Source organism: Heptranchias perlo, chromosome 17, assembly GCF_035084215.1.
Source record: "Heptranchias perlo isolate sHepPer1 chromosome 17, sHepPer1.hap1, whole genome shotgun sequence".
In the NCBI taxonomy this organism is placed as follows: domain Eukaryota; kingdom Metazoa; phylum Chordata; class Chondrichthyes; order Hexanchiformes; family Hexanchidae; genus Heptranchias; species Heptranchias perlo.
This window is the reverse complement of record NC_090341.1, coordinates 38,670,764-38,691,330: the sequence shown is the minus strand read 5'-3', so window position 1 is coordinate 38,691,330 and position 20,567 is coordinate 38,670,764. Positions and strand designations below refer to the sequence as shown.

The 20,567-nt window shown below is 41.4% G+C and overlaps 1 protein-coding gene across 2 annotated transcripts in view; it reads right to left on the bottom strand.

Moving 5' to 3' along the window:
- ppp4r2b (protein phosphatase 4, regulatory subunit 2b) overlaps window positions 1-20,567 on the bottom strand; it is a 64,416-nt gene that overhangs the window by 30,706 nt on the left and 13,143 nt on the right. For both annotated transcript variants that reach the window (XM_067998909.1, XM_067998910.1), the window contains one exon: window positions 3,434-3,604. In XM_067998909.1, coding sequence (XP_067855010.1) covers window positions 3,434-3,604 — 171 coding nt within the window. The remainder of the gene's footprint in view (window positions 1-3,433; window positions 3,605-20,567) is intronic.

The following is a 20,567-nucleotide window of genomic DNA, read 5'->3' as shown; positions in this document are numbered from 1 at the left end:
CAGCCTGAAAGGGTGGTGGAGGCGGATTCAATCATGGCTTTCAAAAAGGGAATTGGATAAGTACTTGAAGGAAAAAAACGTGCAGGGCGACGGGAAAAGGGCGGGGGAGTGGGTCTAGTTGGAATACTCTTGCAGAGAGCCAGCACGGGCTTGATGGGATGAATGGCTTCCTTCTGTGCTGTAACCATTCTATGATCCTAGTCTTTTAGAAATCTGCATGACCTCCAAAAGTAGGAGACAGCTGGTTATGTGGTGACTGCAGATGCAGAGAAATTGACTCCTTACCTTCACCCAAAAACAGTAAATGAGATGAAAGGGGTTACAGGATACCAGCTGTTCCTTCATGACAGTTGAAATCTTGCATCAGGTAGGCACACACTATTGTAAAGGGGCAAAGATTCAGGGATTTCGGAAAACCAGAGATACCCATGGCCAAAATTTGGCTGGAATATTTCACTTAAGCAATAGTGGCAGTCTATTTGTCTATGCCATTTGAGGTATTGATTGGGGATATCAGATACCAAAGGGTTATAGACAAGCTGCTCAGGAAGGCAGCAGCAAAGGTGTCAGTGAAAAGCAAGTCTCATTAGTTCAGCAGGAAGACATGGGAGGTGGGGGGCTCACATGGGAAACCCATGGGCAACACCTAGCTGCAATAGGAGGATAAGGATGGACGTTCCAGATGGCTCGGAGGAACCTAGCAGGCAATTCAGGGCCAGTTAGCCAAAGCTGACAGACCCTTCTGCACCATACATGTAACTGTAATTGGAGTAAGTAATCGGAGATGCTCAGCCCTTGAGTAGTACATCGCTCCAGCAGGATTCCACACATCCTTCGCAACCTTGGGGTCCAGGAAGATTTTCTGCCATAGTGGCATACCTAGTAGAGGGTGACAGCCTTGCCGAGGAAGCCACAGGGTTCTCATACGTAAGACTTGTCGTAGGGCAAGGGAGGAGGGGTGCACGAAGGGAAGGAGAGGGAGAAAAAGACGTGTCACATTTTGGGTTGTTGTATATTTGGCCGATGAGGGATTTTAGGTACTTTATATTACAATATTGCTATTAAGGTAGATTTATCTCAAGGGACTAAATCCAGAGCATAAATTCTAGGGATGCAAATTAGAGGCAAATCTAGGTTGGTGTTTCTCACATACCACATCAGCTTGGGACAATGACGTTTGTTAACTCATCCAGAGAGGGAACTGGGTGTATGTTAGAATGACTTCAGTCATGAGCCCAGCAGATGCTGCTTCCAGGGAAGCCCATTTCTCGGAGGGTGGCAGCCAGTTTGATTGGCAAATTATCAAACAGAGCACAAGGTACGGGTCAGGTCAAGTCCTGGACTTCCAGTTCGTAAGAATTAAAATACTCTTTCTAGAATGCATTCCTTAAGCAGTTTGACAACTGACAGGGCTCATGGGCAAAATGGTCTGTTATAAACCTATATGGTGACTAGTGGATGGTACAGATCAGCAATCCACAAGTGTTCAAAACTCTAAATAGAACTTGTAAAGGGAAGTTGTAGCAGGTACATTTTTCAGACCAAAGGTCCTGATGGACAGAGGTCATCAATCAATATCAAGGACACAATGGAGCAAACGATTACACAGAATAACTGAGGAGATGTTCACAAATCGCCTGTTTATCTAGAACCTGTTAAGGCTCCAACTAAGTGCAAATTAGTTAGCATTTAGGGCAATGACTCTGTATGCCTACTAATTTACAGAATAACCTGACCTGTCCTGCAGACAACTAAGCTCCAGTCTCTTATTTCAAATATATTTTAAAAAAAGACAGCTTCCATTTTAACTTTAGATATTTTTAGAACACTTAATTAAATGTTCCATAGAACCATACAAGTTTACCTCTCAAGAAGCCAGGCAATTTGGCCCATTGCCTGTATACCAGCTCTTTGCAAGGGCAATCCAAAATTAATTCCACAGCCCTACTCTCTCCCCATACCCCTCTATCTTCCGCTGCTTCAAATATTTATCCACTTTTCCCTTGTAAGTTTTAATGATTTATGCCTCAACTATTCCCTCTGGAAAAACATTTCATGCGCCAACCCTGTCTACAACACAAATTCTCAACCTCTGTCAGCTAGTGTGAGGACAATTTTAAATAGATGACCCCATGTCACTAACTAGAGGAAATAGTCTTTCCCCACTGGCCCTATGAAAACCATTGATAATTTTTTAAAACTCAAATCTCCTCTTGGCCTTCTATGATTGTGAAAATAGTCCTAGTATCTCAAATCTCTCCTCATAACTAGTTTCTTACCCCAGGTCGATTTGACAAAAGACAAAAAGTTTGCTATCACAGTAAGAAAATGATTGCAGTGACTTGAAAACAAATGCACATGTATCCACTTACACATGCAAAGCTGTTTTAAAGTCCATTGAGCTGCTGTTGAAACTACCTACAATAGCAACATGACAGTGCTACAGGGGTGGAGCTGCGAGCCAATGGGAAGCAGTTATCAAATATAAAAGGGCCATCAACTACACCTTATTAAACAAATAGCTGTTCAATAAACAAAACTTGACAGACATTTTACAGCCTAAAAATTGGTTACCTTCTGCATTCTGTCCTATAGGGTACAATATAAATAAAAATTCAGCAAACTGTACAATTTTGTAATGTAGCACTGAACAGCTTTTTTAAAATATACTTTAAAAAAAGTAAACACAATTGAAAAAAAGTCCCTGGAAACAAAATTTCTTTGGGTGTATCATAGATTACTGATTTCAAGGAATCAGAAATAATGGGCCAGGAATTGCTCCCGAAATAACGGAGGAGCTCAACAGCACACTCAGTTTTTAGTGGCAAATTGAAGGAGCAAGTCCCGCATTTGCACATGCGGACAATAAACGCGGAAATCGTGAACTTGCTCCTATTGGTTCACCAGAGATTTGACAGCTTCAAATTAAAGGGCCACCGCATGCTGCAATCAGAGAAATCGTTGAAAAATCATAAACTTGCTCATCTGCCCAGTTAGAAAACAACTAATTATACCAAACAGGTACGCTTAAAAATACAGGTCTAAACTAAGTTTTAAAAGTCTTAATGACTGCCAAACAACTAAAAATTAAATTTTAAAAAAATGTGGAGTCTAATATTACTCCTTATTTTATTAGTTTTTGGTCATTAGCGCACAATTTTTTTTTGAAGTTCACAATCAAGCAATTCGACGTCACAGAGCTCGCAGTCAGTATTTTCGTTAATTTAATTTGCAGGAGCTGCGAGCTGCGGTGAGCGTTACCACACCACTCTGCGTGATGTCTGGCCCAATATTTTTAAATAGACTCGAAACTGGTAGTATAGCTGTCTTGTAAGCAAGTATTTTTACACATCTTTTAATTGCTCGTGCATTTTCAATGCAATACGAATTAATTGAATGGATTTTTTTTAAATCACCAAAGTGAGCAACTTACCCCGTAAACCCATTAACAATTTTAAGAATTCGGTCCTTCATTTCTTCATAAGGAACGTATTCCACATTTGGATTGGGTGGAGCTCTGAGTTCAGGGGCTGAGGCTCTGAAGTCATCCATGACTTTCTCCAATTTGAATACAAAGTAGCTTTTAAACTGTGACCAAGGAATCCTGAAATTACAAACCCAGGTAATAAATTAATGTACAAAAAAAGTGTCTTGGGCTAGATTAATAACTGATCTTAAATCAGACTAGACAATAGAATACCCTGACAGACTCTCATTCAGTCTTGTCTCCCAGCCCCACACTAAACCGAAAGCAAAAATAAAGCCAACAATTCCTGTGGAGTTCTCAGTTTAGCACATACATAAATCCAACCTAAATGTTCTGAACTCAAAACCTAATCAGAAACTTTAGTTTGCTTCCGAAGTGACATGCTGCTTTGCAATTTTTTTTTTAAATTGACATTTGTAGAAGTAGTCTTAGACAATCCCAATTTTTTCAGGGAGTAACCTGGCACACCATCTATATTAAAAATCTTGTCTGCATCCACTTTGGATTCTACAAATCCTGACTTCCTGTTGCCATGTTCATCACACTTGTCATCATCCCCCATTATAAATTCTTATGTTCACATTTATAATAGCAACTGTTTACGTAAACTTGGCATGCTGTAATTACACCCTCCTGCAAGTGGTGACACAGAAGCACTTCACCTTTGTACCCTACCCCCACTTTTCCGCTGGTATTGCAGAGGAACTCCAAATCTGCAACCAATTCTGCTTCCCAGTTTATCCCACTATGAATACCATCAAATCCAAGTACTATATAATATGGACAGAATGTACGACTTTAAAATAGGGACTGAATTACTTCTGTGCCCCCAGTCCATTTATGCCAGCCCTCCAACCCCCCATGCACCTAAAGACTATATTTGGTGTTCACTGGCAATCAAGATCGTCACAGGAACTCAACTAACGATGGATTAAGAATTGCTTTTATTAAATTGAACAAATCCTGACCAATAAAAGCTTGCACGTCATTAGTTTTGATTTCATGATGCTAAGATTTAAACAGCAAACAACTCTATACAAGTCTCACCATTTGAAACTGCACCTTGTACGGCTACTTACATTAAGCATTGGGTTCCTACCAGCACGGAATGCAATTACTAGAACATATAAAATCAGAATAGTCCAGTTTCTCATCTCAACTAGGCTGTTTCAATAACAAGGAACTGGCAACCTATACCGAAAGCTTCGGCCAACAATCATCCTGAAACCCAAGTTAGCAGAGGTTCTGCCGTAATATACCCATTTCATGTGATTTTCCATGAAGACTGATAACAGATGCTAGCCAAGGTTTCCGATTGCTGGACTGGAGATATTATCTTGACTGCCTGCCCATTTGTTACCAGCAAAAAAAGACACTGAGGTGATAGTTTCCATGCCAGAAAGCCTCCAGCAGATGCACTCAAACTCCAAGTTCATTCACAATCTCAGAAAATGTTCAATCTAGTACAAATGCACAAACACAATTAAACAAGATGATGCAGTTTCAATGTGAAACAAAACCTACAGCAATTCATTCTGCATAACAACTTTTTATATATAAAATGTTACAAATTTGTAACTTTGCTATGAACTCATGAAACATGTAATTCATGCAATTGTTAAAATGCTGCACAGAAATAAGAAAAATAGCAGCATAATCTCTATCCTTCAAAATTAAATGGTGCTGGCACAGCTGAAGTCTGCAAATTGATGTTTTGCAAGATTCCAGTTAATTAAAGCTTCCTTGCTGTTCCAGGTTATTTCTGGCCTGTCTCAGTGCAACTGGGAGTAGAATTCTGCCATTTGGAAGAAAAGCACAGCTGATCAAAGCACCTCCATAACCCTTGATAAATGTCAGTACACCGTGTCAATAGGTCCACAACAGAAAACGCAGCTGTACTTCAAGTCAGGAAAAACACACTGACCAATTGGTGTATTTTTTTAAGCTTTAAGGAAAAAATCAGATTGATGCAATTCACAGAATTTACCATTTTAGTACACTTGCTTCCATAACTCTTCATTGCAGTCTTCAAAAAAGCATGCTGTAGCTGCTGTTTACAATAAAAGTTAGATTTAATCAATTTTGAACAAAACCCACACTTTTGGCTTTCATTTATTTCAAATGATCTGCAGCTAATCGAAACGGGACTAGGCTGCCTGCTTCTGCTATTATCCTGCCACTCCCTTCTTTTGTCACAGCAATTTGTTAAGCTAAGAGCAGCCCTATCCCAATTCTAAGCAACAAATTTATTTAAAGGTAGGTGCAAGAGACAGACTTATTGTTTGCTCCTGTTTGTAAAAAAGTGGTATTTCGAGACAGAGATGTGGAATCCTGTTGTTCTTCATTACACGAATTACAAATAAAATTTGATTACTAAAAACCAAACCAACAATCTGTGCATGACAACAGCTAACAATAATGACCCAGCAACTCAGTGCAACAGGGAAGTCATGATGTGGAGATGCCGGTGATGGACTGGGGTGGACAAATGTAAGGAATCTTACAACACCAGGTTAAAGTCCAACAGTTTTATTTGAAAATCACAAGCTTTTGGAGATTATCTCCTTCGTCAAGTGAGTGAGTGAAAGGTTCTCAAAACCTTTCACTCACTCACTCAGAACCTTTCACTCACTCACTCAGAACCTTTCACTCACTCACCTGACAAAGGAGATAATCTCCAAAAGCTTGTGATTTTCAAATAAAACTGTTGGACTATAACCTGGTGTTGTAAGATTCCTTACAACAGGGAAGTGACAAGGTTTTGGTTAAATGGGAGAAAACAGAGTAGGAGTTAACAGTGTTTTAAAGTGCTTGGAAGTGGGTAGTAGTGGCCCTTAAGGTTATGTTCACTGTCTATCAACAATTTGAATATCGGCCTACAGGAAGTGGTGTCAAAATTTTCAAATGATACCAAGATAGGAGGTAGTTAATACCGGCATGGACTGGTTGGGCCAAATGACCAGTTTCAAAATTGTAACTTCTATGTATTTCTATGACCCAATCCAAAGTTGTATCAGGATAAACCTGTTAAGTGAAATACCATGAAATGAAAGGAAAATGTGGCCATCCTTTACAATATTAAAAAATGTCTCATTTCTTGCTGTATTAACTGTTCTGATTAGTCTCAATTCATCAAATGTAACTATTTCAGCAGGTATCAGTGCAAAGCCGATATACTGAACACAAGCTATTTAACACAACCAATATCATGCGGGAAATCCCAAAAAACTCCCTAATTCAATCATGACTGGGTCATGCAGTTTGGACTGGAGTGGTGGAAATTCCATATTTAATATCTTATGTGCAATATTTTATACTGTAATTTGTACCAGTATTGTTTAAAATGCAAGAAATAGGTGTGAGCTAGAGTAAATGGGAAAGATATTTCAACAGAGAAACATAGAAAATAGGAGGAGTAGGCCATTCGGCCATTCAATATGATCATGGCTGATCCGATATCTCAATACCATTTTCCCATTCTCTCCCCATACCCGCCTTGATGCTTTTTGTGTCCAGAAATCTATCTAGCTCCTTCTTAAATATATTCAGTGACTTGGCCGCCATAGCCTTCTATGGTGGAGAATTCCACAGGTTCACCACCCTCTCAGTGAAGACATTTCTCCTCATCTCAGTCCTAAATGTCCTACCCTGTATCCAGAGACTGTGATCCCTCATTCTGGACCCCCCCCCCACCCCCAGCCAGGGGAAACATCCTCCCTTCGTCCAGTCTGTCTTGCCCTGTCAGAATTTTATATGTTTCAATGAGATCCCCTCTCATTCTTCTAAACTCGAGTGAATACAGGCCGAGTCGACCCAATCTCTCCTCAAACGACAGTCCTGCCATCCCAGGAATCAGTCTGGTGAACCTTCGCTGAACTCCCTCTATGGCAAGTATATCCTTTCTTAGGTAAGGAGACCAAAACTGCACACAATACTCCAGGTGTGGTCTCACCAAGGCCCTGTATAACTGCAGTAAGACATTCTTGCTCCTGTACTCAAATCCTCTCGCAACGAAGGCCAACATACCATTTGACTTCCTAACTGCTTGCTGCATCTGCATGTTTGCTTTCAGTAACTGTTGTACAAGGACACCCAGGTCCCTTTGTACATCAACATTTCCCAATCTATCACCATTTAAATAATGCTCTGCCTTTCTGTTTTTCCTTCCGAAGTGGATAACTTCACATTTGTCCACATTATACTGCATCTGCCATGTATTTGCCTACTCACTCAACTTGTCTAAATCACCTTGAAGCCTCTTTGCATCCTCCTCACAACTCATGATCCCACCTAGTTTTGTATTGTCAGCAAACTTGGAAATATTACATTTGGTTCCCTCATCCAAATCATTGATATATATTGTGAATACCTGGGTCCCAAGCACTGATCCCTGCGGTACCCCATTAGTCACTGCCTGCCACCCCGAAAAAGACCCATTTATTCATACTCTCTGTTTCCTGTCTGTTGACCAATTTTCAATCCATGCCAGTATATTACCCCCAATCCCATGTGCTTCAATTTTGCACACTAACCTCTTATGTGGGATTCTATCAAAGGCCTTCTGAAAATCCAAATAAACCACATCCACTGGTTCTCCCTTATCTATTCTACCAGTTTCATCCTCAAAAAACTCCAGTAGGTTTGTCAAACATAATTTCCCTTTCATAAAGCCATGTTGACTTGGTCTAATCCCGTTGATATTTTCTAAGTGTCCTGTTATCACATCCGTATAATAGACTCTCGCATTTTCCCTACCACTGATGTTAGGCTAACCAGTCTGTAGTTCCCTGTTTTTTCTCTCTCTCTCTTTTCCCCCCCCCCCACTCCCTTTTTTAAATAGTGGGGTTACATTTGCCACCCTCCAATCTGCAGGAACTGTTCCAGAATCTATAGAATTTTGGAAGATGGCAACTAATGCATTCACTATTTCCATGGCTACCTCTTTTAGTACTCTGGGATGCAGATGATCAGGCCCTGGGATTTATCGGTTTTCATTCCCATTAATTTCTCCAGCACTATTTTTTTTACTAATATTAATTTCCTTTAATTCCTCCTTCTCACGAGTCTCTTGCTTCCCTCGCATTTCTGGGAAATTATTTGTGTCCTCTTCCGTGAAGACAAACCCAAAGTATTTGTTTAATTGCTCTGCCATTTCCCTGTTCCCCATTATAAATTCTCCCGTTTCTGACTGTAAGGGACCCACATTTATCTTCACTAATCTTTTTCTTTTTACATACTTGTAGAAGCTTTTACAGTCCACTTTTATGTTCATTGCAAGTTTACTCTCATACTCTATTTTTCCCCTCTTAATCAATCTCTTGGTCCGTCTTTGCTGAACATCATGCTTATGAAACCATTTTCACTTCTTCCCAAACATCACATCATTAAATCTTCCAAATAAACATCATGGATGCAGACTGTCCCAAACACGTCACTAAAATGTTGTGTAGACTGCTAAAATCCCAACTCTCTCACTTAAGCATTTAGTGTCAATCTTGTTGGATCTCAATCACTTTTCAAATAACACCATCATAAACTATAGGAACTTATCTAATTTTAACTGGTTCTGAGGAATGTTTTAGGGACCGCTTCCATACGAGTCCCTGCTACCAACTTTTATCAAGCACCAACAGCTGTGTGATAGCCCAGTTCTTTTTTGACCTACATCATTGCAAAAACTGCTTCAAAACTGCTCCACCATAAAACAACAACCACCCCAACCCCTGAGGGAATGGGTCAGGAGGGATTGTGGTGAGTGATGACATTATCATTTGAAAATTAAAGACTGTACAAGTCACGTAATCTTACTTTTTTCATGATTCAGTATCCCTAACGCACCACAGAAGTCATACAAACTAGTACAATTTAGGAGGGAGGCCATAACTGAGATAGCCCAATCCATGCTATCAAAAAGATCTGCTGAAAACATGGTACTGAATGTTTACTGATACAGGCAAGAGTCATATCTGGTAAACCTGTGAGGGATATTCTGTGCAACTGCGTTACAGATACAGTCAATGGAAACCTAATTAAGAGAAGTCCAAATAGCAGCAGCCATGGGATAAAATTAATGGCCCTAAACTGGACCTTGGACATATAATGGCTAAATGATAAAACGGAGGATTGTATTAGCCATTTTGCCACTTGCTGCTTTGTCAGTGATTTATCAAAGTTCTCCATTCTATCCATTAATGATAGTTGCAACTTTCTAAAGTCCCAAGTTCAGTCAACATAAAAACAAGAGACTACTAATTCTGTCTTCCACGAAAGACACTTAAAATCACACAAAATGTTTTGACCAGTATACCCATAGTTTAAGGATTACATTAAGGCCCCATGATGAACTAAGGGAAGTGTATGCAACGTTCATATTCCAGCTCACATAAAATGAGACAGGAAGCGATGACAACCAACAAGACATGAAGTTAATGGTTCATGAGGTCATGATGACAGTGACATACTGAAACAGAATTGGGCTTTACACCTAACTCAGTCACAAGGTATTCTGGGATATAATGAACCTCAACTGTGGCAGGGAGAATAAAACGAGCCATGCATCATTCGGCAAACTTCTGCCACTGACGCAACAAAACCTCAACCCGGAGCAGGATCTCAGCCACCAACGTGGGAAGATCTTCATCAAGAAGCTGACTCCGCAAAATAACCGTGCTACCAGCCAAAGGTTTTCGGACTTTGGATACAGAAATGGACATGACCTACCTCCCCATGTCCATGCAGGGGAGAATAATAGCTCTGCTCACTGCCAAGATCACAGAACTACGAATGACCACACTAGTCTAAGGTGATCAGAAGTTTCACCTGGTCGACACGTGCCTTCTGCAGCACCAAAGGGATCGGGGAAACGAGAGGAAAACAATGAAACTTGGCTAATCTTGTGCCGCATGAACATAGCTTCTATCCTGTGGAACAGAGCTGATGATTATCTGGAAGTCTAATAATTTTGATCATTGACCACACCAGATGTGAAATATTCCTTGAACCACCCGAGGATGGATCTTCCACTCTTGTGGACAGTCCACTCCCACCAGATGAAAGGCTAAGAGAGATAGCCCTTAGGGAGGTTACCATAATGTTAGCCATATCAGGTCCCAAGACAGTAAAGACACGAGTCTCCCCATTTGTTAATGCAACAAAATAGTGAGGTTATCTGTCCAGATGCAGGGCATTGTTTCTTGGAAAAAAACTGCAAGTTAGTTAGTGATTCAGGTTAGGTTAGTGATCAGGGACAGTAGGATGTGACTGCTAGTCAGGCAAGTGAGGGAACCCCAGATGCAGTGGTGGAGGAGCCTCAGCCTTTGCCCTTGTCCAATAGGTACAAGCTTCCTGAATGGATGGGATCAAAGACTGCAGGGAGGATGGCCTAATTGACCATGGCACTGTGGTACAGGGGGCCATTCAAGTTGGGGGGGGGGGGGGGGGGAAAGAGGAGAAGCGAAAAGGAATGTGGTAGTGTTTGGGGATAGTATAGTCAGAGGGATAGATACTATTATCTGCAGCCTCGACCGGGAGACCGGAGGCTGTATTGGCTGCCCAGTGCCAAGGTTAAGAACATCCCCTCGCAGTTAGAGAAGAACTTGAAGCAGGAGGGGGAGGATCCAGTTTTCGTGGTCCACGAAGGAACCAACAACATAGGTAGAACTAGGAATGAGGTTCCGCTGAGGGAGTTCAGGAGCTAGGGTCCAAATTAAAAGCAGAACCTCAAGGTAATAATATCTGGATTACTACCTGAGCCACACACACAGGGACAAACAGATTAGATGGTTAAATGCGTGGCTGAAAGAGTGGTTTGGGAAGCAGGGATTTCAATTCATGGGGCACTGGCGCTAGCACTGGGGAAAGAAAAAGTTGTTCCGTTGGGACGGGCTCCACTTAAACCTGGCTAGGACTAATGTTCTGGCGAATCGAATAACTAGGGCGGTAGATAGGGCTTTTGAACTAATAAGGGGGAGGGGGAATTCAGGTTAGGGTAAATTTATAAGTCTAAAGTCAAGGCTGTACAGCAGAGTAGCAATTTGGGTGAAAACAAGCAGAGATTTTCAGGAAGGGACAGAAAGTTCAACAACGGTAATAGGGCATTAGTGACTAAGGTCACATCAGGGAAAAATAGTAAAAAGTTAAAATTAAAGGTGCTATATCTGAATGCAAACAAATGTTTTGCATCTGTCCTCACAGAAGACGACACAAAAAAACATACCAGAATAATGGGGAACCAAGAGTCTAATGACAGTGAGGAACTTAAGACAATTAAAATTAGTTTTAGAAAAAAAATTACTAGAGAAATTAATGGGACTAAAAGCTGACAAATCCCCTGGACCTGATGGCCTACATCCTAGGGTTTTAAAAGAGGTGGTTGCAGAGATAGTGGACGCATCGGTTTTGACCTTTGAGAATTCCCTAGATTGTAGAACGGTCCCAGTGGATTGGAAGGTAGCAAATGTAACCCCACTAATCAAGAGGAGGGAGAGTCAGGCCACTTGGCCTGACATCAGTAGCAGGGAACATGCTAGAATTTATTATTAAGGATGTAGTAACAGGGCACTTAGAAAATCATAATAGGATTAGGCAGAGTCAACAAGGTTTTATAAAAGGGAAACCTTGTTTGACAAATCTATTGGAGCTTTTTGAGGGTGTAACGAGCAGGGTCAATAAGGGAAAACCAGTGGATGTAGTATACTTGGATTTTCAAAAGGCATTCACTAAGGTGCCATACAAGATTAGGGCTCATGGGATTGGGGGTAATATATTAGCATGACTTGAGGATTGGTTAACGGACAGAAAACAGTAGGAATGAACAGGTCATTTAGGGTTGGCAGGTTGTAACTAGTGGGGTGCCACAAGGGTCAGTGCTTGGGCTTCAACTGTTTACAATCTATATCAATGACTTAGATGCGGGGACAGAGTGCAGTGTATCCAAGTTGGCTGACGATACAAAGCTAGATGGGAAAATAAGCTGTGAGTAAGACTCAAAAAGGCTGCAAAGGGATTATAGACAGGTTCAGGGAATGGGCGAGAAGGTGGCAGATGGAGTATAATGTGGGGAAATATGAAATTATTCACTTTGATAGGAAGAACAGAGAAACAGAATATTTTTTAAAAGGTGAGAGACTAAGAAATGTTGGTAGTCAGTGGGTGGGGTGTCTTTATACATGAATTACGAAAAGTTAGTATGCAGGTACAGCAAGTGATTAGGAAGGCAAATGTAATGTAATTTATTGCAAGGGGAATGGAATATAAAAGTAGGGATGTTGTACGACATTTGTACAAGACCACATCTAGAATACGGTGTACAGTTTTGGTTTCCTTATTTAAGAAAGCACATAATTGCTTTGCAGGCGGTTTAGAGAAGGTTCACTCGACTGATTCCTGGGATGAGGGGGTTATCTTATGAGGAAAGGTTGGACAAGTTGGGCCTGTATACATTGGAGTTTAGAAGAATGAGAGGTGATCTTACTGACAAGTATAAGATCTTGAGGGGACTTGAAGGGGTAGATGCTGAGAAGATGTTTCCCCTTGTGGGAGAGACTAGAACTAGGGGCCACAGTTTAAAAATAAGGGGTTTCCCATTTAAGACAGAGATGAGGAGAATTTTTTTCTCTGAGGGTCGTGAGTCTGTGGAACTCCCTTCCCCAGAGAGCTGTGGAGGCAGGGCCATTGAATATTTTTTTTAAGGCTGAGTTAGATAGATTCCTGATTAACAAGGGAGTCAAAAGTTATGGTAGGTAGACAGGAAAGTCGGGTTGAGATCACAATCAGATCAGCCATGATCTTATCAAATGGAAGAGCAGGCTCGAGGGGCCGAATGGCCTACTCCTGCTCTTAATTCGTATGTTCGTAGGTACAGCAAGCTATTCGGGAGGCAAATGGTATGCAAGCCTTTATTGCAAGGGGGTTGGAGTATAAGAGTATGGAGGCCTTACTGCAATTATAAAAGGGCTCTGGTGAGACCACATCTGGAGTACCGTGTAGAGATTTGGTCTCCTTACCTAAGGAAGGATATACGTGCCTTAAAGAGCGTACAACGAAGATTCACTAGATTGATTCCTGGATGAGAGGGTTGTCCTATGAGGGGAGATTGAGCAGAATGGGCCGATATTCTCTGGAGTTTAGAAGAATGAGAGGTGATCTCATTGAAATGTATAAAATTCTTTGAGGGTTTGACAGAGTGGATGCTGAGAGGCTGTTTCCCCTGGCTGTAGAACTAGAGGTCATAGTCTCAAAATAAGGGGTTGGCCCTTTAGGACCGAGATGAGAAAAATTCCTTCACTTAGGAGGTTGTGAATCTTTGGAATTCTCCACCCCAGAGGGCTGTGGATGCTCAGTCGTTGAATATATTCAAGGCTGAGACTGATGGATACTTGGACACTAAGGGAATCAAGGGATATGGGGATAGGGCCGGAAAGTGGAGTTGAGGTAGATCAGCCATGATCTTATTGAACGGCAGAGCAGGCTTGAGGAGCCATATGGCCGACTCCTGCTCCTAATTTCTTATGTAAATTTCTGCCAAGACCTGAACTGTGAATTAGCCAGAGCTACATTGGCAAACGGGGTCATATTCACTTACTGCACACTTCAAAGTGTCTACAGCTGTCCCAACCACCCATAAGCAGCTCACCATCCCAAATTGGCAAGCTTGCTGCAGAGGCCAGAAACAGTCATGGGCAACAACTATTTTTCCCTGATTGCAATTTCACAACCGATCAATATAAACTGTTGATTTCACAACTCAGCAGGGACACGGATGGATTAATCCAATGATTCCTAAGTTAATATTTTTGGACAGCAACATTTTTGAAAAATAAGTGACATAGACTTGCAAACTGGTTTTCCTAGAACCATAGAACCACAGAAATGAGACGGCACAGAAGGGGGCCATTCGGCCCATCGTGTCCGCACCGGCTCAAAGAACAACCAGGTGCCCATTCTGATCCCACCTTCCAGCACCTGGTCTGCAGCCCTGCAGCTTACAGCACTTTAGCCGCAAGTCCAGGTACTTTTTAAAGAGTTGAGGGTCCTTGCCTCTACCACCAATTCGGGCAGCGGATTCCATACATCCACCACCCTTCTGGGTGAAAAAGTTTTTCCTCATGTCCCCTCTAATCCTTCCGCCAATCAGCTTAAATCTATGTCCTCTAGTTCTTGAACTCTCCGCTTGGGGAAACAGATACTTCCTGTCTACTCTCTCTGGGCCCCTCAATTTTGTGCACCTCAATCAAGTCACCCCTCAGCCTCCTCTGCTCCAAGCAAAACAACCCAAGCCTATCCAATCTCTCTTTGTAGCTGCAATTTTCAAGCCCTGGCAACATTCTTGTAAATCTTCTCTGCACTCTCTCCAGAGCAATTACGGCCTTCCTGTAATGTGGTGACCAGAACTGCACACAATACTCCAGCTGTGGCCTTACCAGCGTTTTATACAGTTCCATCATTACATCTCTGCTTTTGTATTCTATACCTCGGCTAATAACGGACAGCATTCCATATGCCTTCTTCACAACCTTATCTACCTGTACTGCCACCTTCATGGACCTGTGCGCATGCACTCCAAGATCTCTTACTGCCTCTACCCCTCAATATATTCCTGTTTACTGTGTATTCCCTTTTACTGTTTGCCCTCCCTAAGTGCATTACCTCACACTTCTCCGGGTTGAACTCCTTTTGCCACTTTTCCACCCACTCCACCAACCCATTGATATCTTCTTGGAGTCTACAGCTATCCTCTTCACTATCAACTGCATGGCCAATTTTTGTGTTGTCTGCAAATTTGCCAATCATGCCCCCTACATTCAAGTCCAAATCATTAATACATACCACAAACAGCAAGGGACCAACAATGAGCCCTGTTCGAGAATTATAAATGAATGCTCTATTAATTAGGAAATTCATATTTTTTCTTTCAAATTACCTTTCACAAGCTAGCTGTTCAGCAATGAAATGTTATTCCATTATTAGCCCATTTTATTTATAGAAGTTTACATGCTCTCAGATTATAGTTACAGACAACGTAAAAGCTATACACATTTCACAATACTTGCTGATAGATGCAGTGATAGTCATACAGTTCTCTCTATTAGGGCAAGGAGTGTTCAATGACAAGGCTTGGTTACCGCTGGTCACGGGGCTGGGTGCTTGTGGGGAGGAGCGAGGTGCTGCAACAGGTCACAGCAGTGACCCCTGGTGCCAATACATACTTCAAGTCTGCCCACATAAACGTAGTTAGACTGAGGTCTTGTGTTGAGATTATACCTTATCTTCTGATTAGCATACACTAGATTATAAATTTGGCTAGACTTTAATCAATAAAATTATTCACTCAAAAAAACCAATCGAGAAGGAAGAAAAAGTTCCAGATAATCCTGTGCATGGCGAGGCATGCTGTTTGCTTTCATAGCACAGAGAAGAATTTCAAATAATTAACTGACAAGCCACCTACACATGTAACCCAACAAACAAAGTGCTTCCAATTAAACATCAGCAAGACCAAAGTCATCCTGCCTGGTCTTTGCCATTGATTACACATTTTAGCCTCCCCAAATGTTTGTTCAACTCGAAAATTCCTGCTCAACCTGAGCAAAGCTGCAAACCCCACATTCAGTCCATTACTAAGACTGCTTATTGCTAACTTTGAAGTATCACCCATCGCCATCCAAATATTCTCCTCACTACTGCTGTAACGATTACGCATGCCTTCATCTTCCGTACAGATATACAGAAAAATAGATAAATGGAAAGACAGTGACTGCACAATCGAAAGAGACAAGCGAAGAAACTGCAAGAGCCCCGACACAAACTCCATTCCCGAGGCACCGACTCCATCCCTCTCGCTGGGCACAGTCTGACGCTGAACCAGACAGTTCACAACTGTGGCATCCTGTTTGACCCTGAGATGAGCTTCCAACCACATATCCACTCAATTACCAAGACTGCCTACTTCCACCTCCGTAACACGGCCATCTCCACCCCGCCTCAGTTCATCTGCTGCTGAAACCCTCATCCATTTGTTGCCTCTGGACTCAACTATTCCAATGCTCTCCTGACCAGCCTCCCATCTTCCACCCTCCATAAACTTGAGCTCATCCAAAACTCTGCTGCCCACATCCTAACTCACACCAAGTCCGGTTCACCCATTACCCATGTGGTCCCGGACCTAAATTGGCTCCTGGTCTGGGAATGCATCAATTTTAAAATTCTCATCCTTGTTTTCCTACAACCCTCCAAGATCTCTGTGTTCCTCCAATTCTTGTCTCTTGTGCATCCCCGATTTTAATCGCTCCACCATTGGCAGCCGTGCCTTCAACTGCCTAGGCCCGAAGCTCTGGAATTCCCTCCCTAAAACTCTTGACTTCTCCTTTAAGACGCTCCTTAAAACCAACCTCTTTGACAAAGCTTTTGGTCACCAGTCCCAATATCTCATGCAGCTCGGTGTCAAATTTTGTTTGGCAATCCCTTCTGTGAAGCGCCTTGCGACATTTTACTACATTAAAGGCACTATATAAATGCAAGTTGTTGTTGTTAAGATAAGAAACAGCAAGAGACAGTGAAAGAGACAATAGCAGACTGTGGTAGCATGGGAAGTTGCTACATGATACTTGAAACACTGATGTTTGTCTTGCATCATAACCAAAATGTTTAACAGTTCTTCAAGCATAATAGTTTCTCATGCCGAGTTTTTACTTTGCCCAGGAACTGAGCAACTCAAACTCATTCCTCTTTTTCAGTCATGGGTGAAAAAGTAAATTCATCCCACACTCTACATTTTACACACATGAATTTCATCAACAGTTAAGAGATTAATTCAATTGTGATCCATTTCAGAATTAAAATGTTGAAGTACCTCACCAGGAAGAGGTAAGAATCAATTGTTAAGGATCAACATCACCTATATAATTTTGATCCATTTGGTTAAAAAAAATCAATACCAAATGTCAACAGTTTTTTTTTTCAAAAAGCAGTCATGGGGCTCAAGTCACAGTGTGATGCACATCAGTCAGAGCAGATTAGCATCTGCAACACCACATGGGCAGTTTCAGTTTTCACTCAAAACCAAATTTTGTGCTGACAAGGCACCTCTCCTGAGAAGGGAGGAACATCGAAACACAGTCAACCACTATTGGTCTTGCACACCTATTAGTTTATCAGTATACATGGCTTTGGAAGGTCACATGACCATATGAGGAAACAAATCAAAAATGAGGATTTGGTAAATACCACAATACTATCGAAACAAGCTTGGGAGTGCACACTTCAGACATGAATGCCGAGAAAATATTTGTCCCATGGGCTAAGTCAGGTACTCACTAATTTTCCAGTGAGATAATGCATTATCCTGTGTGGTAGTGAATCACAGGTCCTTCCACAGAATGTGAAATTAATTGCCTTAGAACAGCATCTTTAGTAATGCTCTAATGTACAGATGAGACAATACATGGAAAGGATTTTGGTCAAACTGATTTGCGACTTGGTTGTAAAGGAGCGATAATCAATAAAAATTCAGCCATTTCCTTACTATTCATTATAGCCTCGTCTGCATCCGTCATTAATGGGCCCACACTCCCTTTTACCACTTTCTTATTCTTAATATATTTAGAAAAACTTTTACTGTTAGCTTTGATATCCCATGCAAGTCTTTTTTCATATTCTTTTTTGCTGTTATTACTTTCTTTAACTCCTAGTGGCTTTTTATAGCTCTCACATTCTGCTGGGTTTCCACTTTTCCTTGCACTTGCGTAAGCTGTTAGCTGAATACTGTCTCTTACCCCATTTGTTGACCATGGTTGCTTAACTACACAAGTGGGCCTTTGCCTTTTAAGGGAATGCACTGGTTTTGTATCATACCAAATACTTTGTTGAATACTGCCCACCGCTTGTTTGTAAGTTTACCCATTAAAAGTTTATTGTAGTGCAATGTGTGTCGTTCCACTAGCACTGGGAAGGCAGGACAACTGAAAGCAGTATTAACAAAATCATGAATGCCAATTACAGAGTTAGGGTGAACCACGAGGCATGCATGGACTTTCTTAATGTTTTTATGCTAATGTTAGAAGTACAAGAGGCATGTACTTTCACAGAACAGTTGGACACAACTTGTATCTCTGAAACCTGTTTGGATAACAGCAGTGGATAAGAGTACATTTAAACAGTTACAAAATACTGCAGAAAGAAAGGCAGGGTCACAAAGGAAGGTGTAGCTTTATTTAGGAGAGGATATAGCTGCATCTGAGGGAGGATATTGGTCAGCAGGAAGTCAAATAATTTTGGTGGTCCTGGAACATGAGTTTGATGCCAAGTTGATCCTCTGGGGTAACAGGTGGAGCAAGTCAGGAAACTATGAACAAATTAGAAGACAAGAGTATTGAATAATGAGGAATTTTAATTCTCTTTCTATTAAGTAATACAATATGGGGCAGCCAAGTACAGAGGGAGAAAAGATTGATTATTTGTTGATATGGTAAATGATCATTTCTTTATTTAATGTTAGGGATATACCAGAGAAGACAACTTATTAGATTTAGGACATAGAACCAAAAGTTTATAGCACAAGAGGCTGCCACTCAGCCCATTGTGTTCATGCTAGCTCTTTGCAACTGCAATCTAAAAGTAATTCCACTGCCTCGTTCTCCTCATGTACTTCTAACATTACCATTCGCATAACAGGCATGTACTTTCACAGAACATTTGGACATAATGGGTATCTCTGAAACCTGTTTGGACAATAAAAGAGTGGATAGAAGTACATTGAAACAGTTATAAATTATGATTTAGACAAGTTGGGTGAGTGGGCAAGAACATGGCAGATGCAGTATAATGTGGATAAATGTGAGGTTATCCACTTTGGTTGTAAAAACAGAAAGACAGATTATCTGAATGGTGATAGATTGGAAAAAGGAGGTGCAACCAGACCTGGGTGTCCTTGTACACCAGTCACTGAAAGCGAGCATTCAGGTGCAGCAAGCAGTTAGGAAGGTGAATGGTATGTTGGCATTCATTGCAAGAGGATTTGAGTACAGGGGCAGGGATGTCTTACTGCAGTTGTACAGGGCCTTGGTGAGACCTCATCTGGAGTATTGTGTGCAGTTTTGGTCTCCTTATCTGAGGATGTCCTTGCCACGGAGGGAGTGCAATGAAGGTTTACCAGACTGATTCCTGGGATGGCAGGACTGAAGTATGAGGAGAGACTGGGTCAACTAGGCCTATATTTACTAGAGTTTAGAAGAATGACAGGTGATCTCATCGAAACATAAAATTTTAACAGGACTAGACAGATTAGATACAGGGAGGATGTTCCCGATGGCTGGGGAGTCCAGAACCAGGGGTCACAGTCTCAGGATACGGGGTGTGCCATTTAGAACAGAGATGAGGAGAAATTTCTTCACTCAGAGGGTGGTGAACCTGTTGAATTCTCTACTACAGAAGGCAGTGGAGGCCAAGTCATTAGATGTATTCAAGAAGGAGACAGATATATTTCTTAATGCTAAAGGGATCAAGGGATATGGGGAAAAAGCGGGAACAGGGTACTGAGGTGGACGATCAGCCATGATCATTTTGAATGGCAGAGCAGGCCCAAAGGGCCTACTCTTGCTCCTATTTTCTATGTTTCTATGAAATACTACAGAAAGATAAGCAAGGTCACAAAGGAAGGTGTAGCTTTATTTAGAAGAGGACATGTCAACAAATAATTTAATCTTTCATCCCTCTGTAATTGGCTACCCCATATTGTATTACTTAACAGGAAGATAATTGAAATTGCTCATAATTCAATACTCTTGTCTTTTCTCCTATTATCTTCCTCTGCTTCAAATAATGATCCACTTTTCCCTCAAAAGAGAACGGTCTGCTCAGCAGCAAGATGGTGATGATACTTTATCTCTATATGGGGGAACGGCTGGGAAATAGTAATTACTGCGTTAGATTTCAGTTGCAGATGCAACCGAATATTCCTGACAATTTAATGTTGGCACCACACTCAATTTCAGAAGAGCCAAATTTTCCAATTGGCAGTTGGCAAACTCTTGGAAAGCACTGATTGGAATGCAGCATTGTCATTGAGAAGTCAGCCATCAAGATA